The 11,807-nt window shown below is 36.0% G+C and overlaps 1 protein-coding gene across 1 annotated transcript in view; it reads right to left on the reverse strand.

The window, feature by feature from the left end:
- LOC107738932 (serine/threonine-protein kinase mTOR-like) overlaps window positions 1-11,807 on the reverse strand; it is a 164,073-nt gene that overhangs the window by 17,480 nt on the left and 134,786 nt on the right. The window contains exons 44-49 of the mRNA XM_016550858.1: window positions 9,546-9,728; window positions 6,460-6,594; window positions 5,859-6,033; window positions 5,355-5,490; window positions 2,406-2,553; window positions 764-886 (exon numbers count right to left, since the gene is read on the reverse strand). Of these exons, the coding sequence (XP_016406344.1) occupies window positions 764-886; window positions 2,406-2,553; window positions 5,355-5,490; window positions 5,859-6,033; window positions 6,460-6,594; window positions 9,546-9,728 (900 nt within the window). The remainder of the gene's footprint in view (window positions 1-763; window positions 887-2,405; window positions 2,554-5,354; window positions 5,491-5,858; window positions 6,034-6,459; window positions 6,595-9,545; window positions 9,729-11,807) is intronic.

The following is an 11,807-nucleotide window of genomic DNA, read 5'->3' on the forward strand; positions in this document are numbered from 1 at the left end:
TATATTGTCATCATAAAAGTGTGGTATTCTTTGATTGCGAACTGCTCTGAAACCACGAGGGGTCGGCAACCTTTTGGGCATGAAGTGCCATTGTCAATCAAGCTGTATTTATACAGTACATAATCATTTTTAAATGTTCAGATAAAATAAATATTTCTGGAACATATATCTTAAATATTTCTGGAACATTTTTCATAAATTGTTCTTTAAAATTTTCAAAATCTTAAAAGTTTGTTTATTTTAATGTGAACACGACTGTATGTGTGTGTGAATGTTGTTCACACAACACCGTTATTGTGATTCGTGTGTGGAATGTTAAGAACCGACTGTAAACTGACTTAAAAATAACCAGCATTTATAGCAGCAATTTATTAATTGTTAACAGCAACAAATGCAGAATAAACTGTAAGCTGTAGAACATGCAACAATGCAGCGTTCAGAATTTAAACTTGCAGCACTCATATTTAGTTAATAAAATCCCAGCCTTTTGAAGTTTAATAATCACATTAGACTGTATCGTGTATCTGCATTTTCGCCCCTAAATTTAAGTCCTCTCAAAATGATAATTAAGATGTTTGATATACAATTGAACATATTTAGGACATTTTAAGGACCTGCAGGGATGTGTTTTATTTGCTCATGTGCTCCTAAATGCATTTTACAATTCGCCCACATCTATTAGAGCTATTTGACTTTGGTGAGAAAATAAGCTTAATATACAACAATTTTTTGATGAAAATGAAAGATGATGATGATTTCAAACCTCTGAGCTGGGACTCTTAAGCCAGAGCAGTTTGGCCAGGTCATCTCCTGCTGTATTGTTCACTGCATGCTCAAACACCTCTACCTTCTCCATGAGAGTCAAGTGATCATAGTCAGGTGCCATCTACCATAAATGACACAGTTTTAGCCAACACTTAATTGAATGGGTTATTTAGGAGATCAATTTTACTTCATTTCTTCACGTCCTCCCACACCATCCACAGTTAGTTTTGTTGTGCCCATGACATAATTAACTTGTGGGCTATGATGTGACCAAGAGGTAATGACATTCTTATGTCTTGGCCATGAGATCCTATGTTAAGGGCAAATTCACATACATTCTTTTCATGTGGCAATCTAGGATAATCAAAATGAAGACATCAGCATTAAGACACTGCTAATATTATTATGTTATATTATATGAGATGCATAGATATCTCAAAAAGGTATGACAAAGGCTACTTGTTTGGACAAAACATTCGTGATAATAAATCTTGCTTAAGAGAGTGTGCAGTTATCATTTTTCTTCATTACGTTTACTCAATTAACTTGCACCTCAAAAAGGTGTGTGTTTGTTTTACTGTTCTATTAAAAAAAACATTTTTATTCATCTCATCCCGAAGTCTTTTAAACACATTCACTGATACATTAAATGAAAGGGAAAACAAATATATAATAAATATGATATATACAAATATTAAACAACAATAACAAAAATGATCACTGAACAAAAATGCTCATATATATACTGTATATATATATACAGTGGGTACGGAAAGTATTCAGACACCCTTAAATTTTTCACTCTTTGTTATATTGCAGCCATTTGCTAACAGGTTGCTATGGTCACGCAGGTTTGTTTACACATTAAACTTGTGGGCAAGAGAAAAGGATGTCATTACTTTAACACAATGATCTCACAGCCATGACATAATCACATTTTTGCAAATTAATATTTTGTGGAGTTCACTGATGGCGCTTTTCCACTGCATGGTATGGCACGGCTCGCTTTTGGGGGGTTTTCCACAGTGTACGGTACCTGGTACTTTTTTCAATACCACCTCGGCTGAGGCTCCAAGCGAGCCGTACCGTTACCAAAATGTGACGTGTAAACCCTGCTGATCAGTGATTGGCCGGAGAGAATCGTCACTACCTGCGTCATTGAACTTGCGACATGAGACACTAGACCCGCTAGATTAGATCCACATGCTGAGAATGAAGAACACCATTCCATCGATATGCTCCACTGTTGTGTGTTTGTTTGTGTCGCATTTACGATGATGTCACGGCATTAGAGGCGGCGCAACTATAACGACATGTCTATAATCCCGCCCACTCTTAAGCGGTACTAAACTGCAGTGGAAACGCAAACCGAGCCGTACCATGCAGGGGAAAAGCGCCATGATTTAATATGACCTGGTCACAACAAAAGTAAGCATAACAAACATGTCCCTTCCCAGGCAATGTATTTTTTTAAAAAAAGACATTAAAAACTTTAGACAAACTATGTATATTTTATTTATATATAAAACTATTATAAACAAATGACAAACATTTTATTTCTTTCTAAGTAAAAATGTTCAGTTTTGAGTTTGACTAATGGCAAACAGGAAGCTGTATTTGGCAGGTTTGAGACATGTTACCCTAAGCATGATGCGATGTTCAATGTTGAGTAGGATCTTCTTCTTCTCTCGGTAGTCTCGAATCAGTGCGTGCAGCGTGTCACAGTGAGGAACCCAGCCGATCAGACCAGAGTTGGTGGAGAGTGGGATCACAGCATAGCGCTGAATACTGTTCAAAGACATATTCAGTAGAGGAAACCAATTCAAAACATGAGCCACAAAAATTTTAGCATCATAACCTACCAATAGAACTGGGAAATATTTTGAATCAGTTTTGAATAAGTAGTGCAGTTAGACTAGTCTCATGCCTAGTGAGTATGAGAGCATTGTATATCATCATCCACAAATATTAGATCCCTTGGTAAATAATGGGCCATAAAATTTTGTATTTTTAGCTATAAAAAATAAAAATCTTGAAAATTCTAGAACAAATGAATGTGAAATAATTTAAATATATTTTCCCTAAAATGTGTGCCTAGAAATTCTTATGAGTGAAAATCTAACTGAAGTATCTTTTGATTCACATGGTATGTTTTTAAGTTCTCCTGAGTGATCAAAAACCTAATCTTAAATTTAAACTTCACCTAAAATGCTAAAAACTATGATTCCCTTTCGAAAGGGAACTCCACGCTGCGTCCTCTAGAGGGCGCTAGGGGAACGCCTTCAGCGTGACCGGTGTCTGAAGCATGAATGAAAAAACGACAATGAACTTGACATTGGCAGGCGGCAGCCTATGACGTAAACAATAAAGCGAATGCGGGTATAAAAGAGCACCTGCGGAAAACGTCATCCTCTTCTTTGTCTTCAAGCCTTGTGTACGGAAGCACATGCGTTTGACTCACGAGGGATAAGGATGCGCTCACTGTTTGCATTCGCGGAACTACTAGAGCAGAGGTCTGTACTCGAGTTTTTGTCAGCGTTTGCACGAGCGCGTTCGCCTCGCGAGGGAGTTGAACAAGCTTAATGCAATGCATTCGCGGCGGTTTCTGTTCTTGCCTGATTCTTGAGAGAATTTAGTGTTTGAACAGAGTGTGTTTGGCTCTCGAAGGACATATAGCCATGCTGCGAGATGTGATCGCATTCAGAATGCCTTGTATGCTTGAATAGAGGTTGTGGCTCGGGTCCTGGCAAAAGCGATTTGGTTGGGGCAGGGATGGTGTTCCTTGAGTCCTTGACTTAAGGAATCCAGTTTTAGGACGCAGCGTCTCGTTCCCTGTTCTCAGGGAACCATGGTTACATGTGTAACCTGAGACGTTTTCTGTTTTACTGGGTTTAAATATGAGGCCAGATTCCTGTAGTCATCACTATGAGAAAGTCCTGAGAACAGAATAATTACTCTATGTGAGACAACAGGTTGAGCTGCACAAATGAAGAGATGGCTACAAGAAATTAGCTCAATCTTTTACATTTACATTTAGTCATTTAGCAGACGCGACTTACAAATGAGGACAATAGAAGCAATCAAAACTAACAAAAGAGCAACAATAGAAGCATCAGCAAAGTTTCTAAATGTCAGATCAGTTCTAGATTCCTTGCCATATGTTGCTCAACCTTTTTAGAGGAGAAGATTCAGAGCTTGTGATGTTTCTCATTTGTAGGTTGCTTCGGATAAAACCTTCTGCTAAATGAATAAATGTAACAAGTATGTTGTATGAGGGAGTGCCAGAAACTTAAGTTTTTAAAAATATTTGACATTAATAGTTAGATTTTTGTGAATATTTTAAAATACCAAAAGCACGAACATCAAAAACATTTATACATTATTATACACATTTGTTTTGCTCATATTCATATCATATTTTTGCTCAAGGTGGAAATATTTGAGGAGGCCACTATAATACCAGCTCTGCTCAGCAGGTAGCACTGTTGCTTCACAGTGAGAAGGTTCTTGGTTTGAGTACTGGCTGAGCAAAGCAGCACCCTGAGAAAACATGCCAGCACAGACAAAAACAGGCAAACTACACATAGATAGGCTTCCTTGCCTATCTGTGTGTAGTTTGCATGTTCCTCTCTGTGTTAGCATATTTTCTCTGGGTGCTCCGGTTTACTCCACCATCCAAACACTTGCAGGTTAGGTGGATTGGATATAATACATTTTTCATAGAAGTGAGTGTGTGACTGTGTCCCAGCACTGAGGTTTCACGAGTTAGTCCTCAGTGGTGGGATGCATCTGGACATCTGGCGTAAACTTCAGGAGCAAAAACGCATTAAAGTTGGTTCAGGTCATTTTTGAGAATCTTTTTAATTTACCCACTTCAGGGAATAGATTCAAAATGTTTATTAAATTCAATGTTCACTGAAGTCCCTGCATGACATTTTTTATGCATTAAAATGTTTTAGTGAAAACATACTCATAAGTTTGCATATTTATTGCAGAATCTGCAAGTTGTTTATCACTTTAACAAATAAAAGGGGTCATAAAAATATTATGTTGCGGGTCCAGCATTTCACATTAAGGAACTTTGCACAATTATTACAACAATTCATTGATGTTCAAGCAGGCAACATACTACATTAAGAAAACTTTTGATGGTCATGATGATCTGTGTAAATAGTTATTTTGTCTTTTGAGAAATATGTAAATAACTTACTGTTGCAAAAGTTATACTTGATAAACAAGTCTAACTCTTGCAACACTTATATAACTCCTGAAGGGCAGTAGAGGTTTACATATGTGCCAGTAATTATAAAATGCAAAATACTGGCCAATATACCAGCCACAGCAATACTGTATATTGGTTAACTACTAATTTGTACTGTATTGTACTTCTTGTGTCAAACATTCTGAATCTATTTAGCATTGATTCCACTCATCAGAAAAACAAAATTATCTTCTTAAGTAATTTTAGAAAAAATACACAAGATATCAATATATTATTTGCTTTAGCTATGTCTTGTTTGACTGATATAATTTGTTTCAAAGAATGACACTTTCTGAGATTTTCTGATGCCTGAAAACAAGAGGCTTGCCTCAGATTCTTGCGCAGGGAGGCTGGGTCATTAGCCAGTAGAGTGTTCACTAAGCCAAAAAGCTGCATGACCCTCTCGTCTTGCCGTAGATCCTCATGACCCTTCAGCAAGAACATGAATTCATGACCGTTGCTACCTGCAGGACGCAGAACAGAACAGAGAAAGCTTTGTCTCACCATACCAACTGTCATACATGCATTCACATTTACAACCAAGATTACAACATGTGTTTGTATGGAAAAAGGACAATAAAATGAAATCTTGCACTCATAAAAACAACCTTTTTTCACAAACTAGAACAGAATTGCCTACACCAGGACCTGCGGACCCCATTCCATGTATCACAAGATGGGGAAAAAACAACAACAACAACAACAAAACATGGTACATCCTCATTTTTTTATCTTTTTGCGATTTTTTTGTGTTTGTCTGTTGTTCATTTTTCATTGCCCCTAGTATTTATGACAGCCTATGCGAAACAGCTCATTTTCACTTGGCTCTTACCCATGATAGTGAGTTTGCGTGGCCGCTGTTTGGAGGTGATGACCTGCAATGAGGGAGCAATAGACTGAATACGTATGATTGGCTGATTGGGGTCATATGTTCCGGGCACGGCCAACTCCAGATCACGACACATAAGTAGTTTAGGTGAGACGTACTGAAGCTCTAGTGAAGTGAGCTGTGGACAAAGAAATATGCATGATGCATAATTTTATGAAACATCACTAAATTATATCCTGACAGAAGTAAGTGGTTATTTTTAAAAGTGCGCACAGTTTCACAGCTGATATTTATATCAACACTGTAAGATATTTATAACAACAAAATATAATCTGGTAATATATGTCAGTCTTCATCCTGAAAATATTCTTTCCATAATTTACCTGCTATGAGTTTAACCCGCCACTCATGTGAGTTTGATTGCTTTTACCATTGTAAAAATGTGCTCATATTCTCTGTTCCCAATCCCAAATGAAAGTGAAATTTAGAATTGTTAAATTTTAAAAACAATATTACAATTTAGGACATCATGATTTATGATATTGCTGCAGGCTGATGTAAGTGATCTAATGACTATTCTGAGCAAGAAACGCTACTGGCAGACCTGTGGCAGCTGTTTGGAGATCCTGCGGAACACGTGGTAGTACAGGTCCCAGGCCTGCGTCAGGTCCTTCACGTTACCTGATCGCATGTACTTTCTGCACCAGTCCTGCGCCTCCATCAGGTCTCGGCCATAAGCCTGAAACCACAGCCACAGTTATAAAAAGGAAAGTTAGCTCAAGTCACCATTATTTATATACCGTTTTATACAAAAGAGATTGTTTCAAAGCAGCTTCACAGGAAAATAACAGAATCAGTAACTTTTCATCAAATATAAGGCAAATCCAAATTCTGCTGTGAAGCAGCTCTAACAAGACAATAGTGTCATTATACAGCTCCAGTCAGTTCAGTACTGATTTAGTTCAGTTCAATAAGTGTCAATGTTGCAAAATTGGTCAATTATGAACAAATCAGATTAAGATCTTTGATAAAGGTGCTTTATAGCTGAGTGTCATTATTCAGCTCAATTTAGCTCAGATTTATCCATATTTGTAGATTAATGTTATTCAATAAAAATTTGCATTCATCTGCTTGAAGATCAGGATACGTCACACCCGCATTAGGTGAGAAGGAAGAGTTGTAATCTGTCTAGTGTCTGAAACATGATTATTTTCAAACAGCTATAAGAATTATGAACGTTCTTCTTGTAAATGCGTTTCGGAAAGTGATGCAGGTTGACACACAAACCAATCATTATCCACTTCTATATTTATTGTGTGCAAAACCATGGATTGCAAAATTTGCCGTTTAAGAAAAACTTTCATAATCATTTGTTCTAAAAATGGCACTGGTGTGGATTTAAAATATCAAGTATTTCTACATTTAATATTAATACCACATTCAACATTCTTGAGGATTACCAAAAAACTTTTAGATCCATTTTACTTCAATGAACAAATTATCATTTAACCTTCATTACTGAAATAAAAAAATAAGGCTTTTAGTAACCAAATCCACTTCACTTCACTAATTACTCTTTAACAGCGATGCTATAGAAATAAACAAAGCTACCACAAAAACGGGAGTGCAAACACCAAATTCTAAAGATGGCCACGCGCTTGTTTCTCCGATGCAAAAGGTCTATACTGGAGATGTTTACAAATCCTGAGTAGCCTATAAAAGACTGATGAGCTGTTTGTCACTTTAGATGTCCCTGACAAGGGCCGGAGTGAGGCCTGTTTTCAGCCCAGGAGTTCAATGCACAAGACCATCCCCTCATTTGTTTTAACAAGAATAAACAGGTAAATGCATAATAAACTTTCACATACAAACATTCTGCAATCACATAGGCACAGCTGAAAAAAACTGCACACACAAATAAAAAAAAAATCAAATAAATTATAATGAAATCCAGGCAGCAAGTATGGGTTATGCTCGTTCTATGAAATATTACATTATTTCAAAAAATCTTGTCTTGATGACTTTTTTTTTATTGCCACAGGTGGGGGCAGAGATTGCGTTAAACATTTTTTGGAGGGTTTAAACATTCTGAAAGTATTTTTCTTTAAAAAAAACACTGATGGATAATTAAAAATGATTTCCTGTGTTTGTCACAATGTGCTCTCTCTGACAAGTGACATGAGAAAATGACCCTTTTAATGCATACCATGTAAAGATGTGGATTAATTAGTTTAGTTACAGTCACGCAATAATGTAACACACATGCTTTTTCTGTGTGTGTGTGTGTGTGTGTGTGTGTGTGTGTGTGAAGTATGGAGAGAAACCAGGGGAGAAATGGGGGATTAATATATGTCATATAATAATATTTATTATATATACACACCTGCCACGAAGAGCTGTGCGATCGCAAGCAGTGGGGTTTTGGATGTGTGCTTGTACACCCTGCTGCTTGCGTGTACTGTACACAGCTCTTCGCTGCTACTAAAAAAAAATACCAGCAATTTGACACTTTCCGTGTGTCTCTCACAGAAAATGAACTAGACACTTGCGCGTTCCGCATTCCGTGTGAAACTGCCTTTATGTCAAAGTAGTACTGCGGGCCCAATTTATGAGCAGCCCACTGGGAAATTTTCCCAATTCTCCTGATGGCCACTCCGGGCCTGACCTCGACCCTTAGAACAGAGCTAATGACAAGAAGCCCAGAGCTAATAACACCTTTGATTGAAACTGTGGTTACTGTATTTTATACGTTAATGGTTTTATTTGCATTTACATTTTTAATTAATATATAAAAATCTAATCAATTAAAAGAAAGGTCAAATTGATTACAAAATTGCCTACTGAGGCTTTTATTTTTTAGTGTTTTAAGACCTTAAGCAAGAACAATACTACAGGCTACAGAATCTTCTGACCAACTTGTATGTAGTTTGAAATGCTTGTAGACCAGAATAATAAAAAAAGCTGTTAAAATTTTTAATTTAGTGCAATGTAACACTGATTAAATATTTTAGGACAATGCATAATAAATAAAAAATATATTAACTATAAAAAATTCCATGATTTATCCATGACTTTGAAGATTTTATTAATTTCAATGACTTTCCTTGGAGATAAGAATTTTACAATTCCCTGATTTTCCATGAACATCTAGTGTTTTTTTTTTCTTTTAATAATAGGCAATGAAAACATATTTTGTGAGAAAATGGAAATGTACAGTGAGTAATTATCACTGAACATTAATGCAAAGTCAAAAAGTCAAAATAATTCTTGGTATATTTTGTTCGTATTCTTAAGAATCATTAAGCAATTAGATGAAAATTGCAGTGAGCTACTATATTTTTCAGGCATTTGGTAAAACAGGCAATCTCTATAGTTCATGTTACATAAGTACATTCTGAATAATCCTAATGAACTACTCTGTATTTACAGTGTGTTCATTTTGTATAGTCACTTTTGGGACATCTTCATTGCTATTATGACATGTAATATGCGTAACATGAACACTGTAAAATGAAATATTACCTGATATGCACACACAATATATATAAGAAGCCATGTGTTATTTCTCTACTCTCTTATGTTTTTTAACATCTTTATTCAGTGTTAACCTTCAATGTACAATGCACTTTCCTGAGAAAACTAAAGAAAAAAATATCAGAAGATCCTCAAAACATTGGGTTACAAACTTACCTGATTGAAGGATGTTTCTTTCAGAGTTTGCGGCCCTCTCTCCATCATGGCATGAAGGGGCTCCAGGACGGCAAACATTCCCTTGACATTCCTCTCTCCAAAGTACAGACGTGACGCCTCCTCCAGCCCCTCGTGCCACATTTCATGCCACAGAATAGCCACCCTGATCAGCTCCTCACTTACCTAAACACAGACAGAAACAGTGATATATATGGGCCATATGTTGCTTCTACTTGGATTCATTTCTCTTTTGGATCATAATTGACCTTGGCTAAACCCTGCCTTAAAAACATCACTTATCAATGCTGCTACTGTACCTTAGTGACTGGTAGCTGTCACTGTCACTGTCACTATGTTATCAGACCAGCTTTTGCTCCTTTCGGGTGTTTTTGTATTTCCATTAAGTCTCATCCTCGGAAGGATCTGTGTGTTTAGTTAAAGGTCATGGGACTGAAATGTTGCTTAAATTTTGACAGTTTTTTGCAAGTTGGAATAGTGTGCAAAACTTTTTTCCTAAAGAAGTTACGGTAACACTTTCTACGAAGCCCATATTTATAATACATTATAAGGGCCCTTTCACACCAAGAACGATAACTATATTAACGTCCACACCAGCGGACGATATCGTCTGTTTATTCTAAGCGCACACTCGTCTGCCACTTTAATTCTCGAGCTCGTTATAGCAGGATTGATTCTGATTGGCTGTCAATGTTTTATCGTTCATCAGCTGGAAAAAAATCATTCTGAAAGTGATTCCAACGATATAGTTTCTCTGTGCCTTTATCGTTATAGCTGTGGTGTGGACTCTGCTATTCTTTAATATTGAGAACTATATCTTTATAGTTACAGTATCGTCCGTGCTGTGAACAGGTCTTAAGAGTATTGCATAACATACTATAAAAAACCTTATATGTTGTATCATCTCATGAGTAATCATAACAACAGTTTTAATACATTATAATATTTACTTATTTGTGGTTATAGCTTTTAAGATTATGATTATTTATAATACACAATGAACACAACTCATCCACATAACTTACAATGGATTATATTTCCCATAATTATAATGTATTATAAGTCTCATATCTTGCCATTGTTAACTTGTTACTTTACTTAAAGCAGACAAAGACCACTTATAAATAACAACAACGACTACAACAACAACAATATAATAAAAATAATATGTCAAGATAAGAGACTTACAATCCATTATAAATTAAGTGGATTTAACATGCTGTTTATTGCGTGTTATAATTAATCATACTCATAAAAGTTAGAACTAGTAATAAGTAAGTTTTATAATGTATTATAATTGTTGTTATGATTATTTATGAGATGAAACAACATATTATAAGTTTGTTATAATGCATTATGCATTCTTTATAATGCCGTAATAATACCCTTATAATGTGTTATAAAAAAATGGGCTTCATAGAAAGTGTTACTGAAGTTACTTTTAAAACAGTAAAACGTTATTACTGGTGCATTTATAATATGTGTGTATGCACACTTGTAGTTCGGTTCTCTTGTTTCTTTTGGTCAGAACCAAAAAAGAAAACATTACATTTAGCTGTTTGTCCTGGGTTTTGTTTAGTGTTTACACTGTCATTTTTAACACCGAACCTGAAGATACAAAACAAAAGGCATAAGGATAAGGTCACAACCGCCAGCTTCTTTGGCGTATAGATTTTATTTTGGAGCTTACCGAACATTCAAAACAATGCTCTGTGCTCGGCTAAATGTGCTCATTGTGTGTGTGTGTGTGTGTACATATGGTGGTATTTTTTACCAGCTGAGAACACAAAGACCTCTTATAAAATGTTTAAAGGAGTCAAAACAGCATCAAACATTCCTCAGCTGTACACACAAATGAAGATCTGCTGCAAGAAGCCTACCTATGGGTATCGACTTTTTTGTTTTTTTACGATACCGGTGCCAAATCGATACTTTTAAAAAAAGAGCCACAAAAAAATGGATAACATTAAAGAACATTAAAAATATTTAAAATAAATATACATAGCATTCACATGCTCCTCGGATGTTCTCATTTCCCGAGTTGTGCTTCCCTTACTCTAAGGCTAATAAATGTGGTTCTGGATCTGGGTCATTATTTAAAGGGGTCATATGATGCGATTTCAAGTTTTCCTTTCTCTTTGGAGTGTTACAAGCTCTTGGTGCATAAAGAAGATCTGTAAAGTTGCAAAGACTAAAGTCTCAAATCCAAAGAGATATTCTTTATAAAAGTTAAGAGTCAGCCAC

This window comes from Sinocyclocheilus rhinocerous, unplaced genomic scaffold (assembly GCF_001515625.1).
Source record: "Sinocyclocheilus rhinocerous isolate Xijiao unplaced genomic scaffold, SAMN03320098_v1.1 scaffold2570, whole genome shotgun sequence".
Taxonomy (NCBI): Eukaryota; Metazoa; Chordata; class Actinopteri; order Cypriniformes; family Cyprinidae; genus Sinocyclocheilus; species Sinocyclocheilus rhinocerous.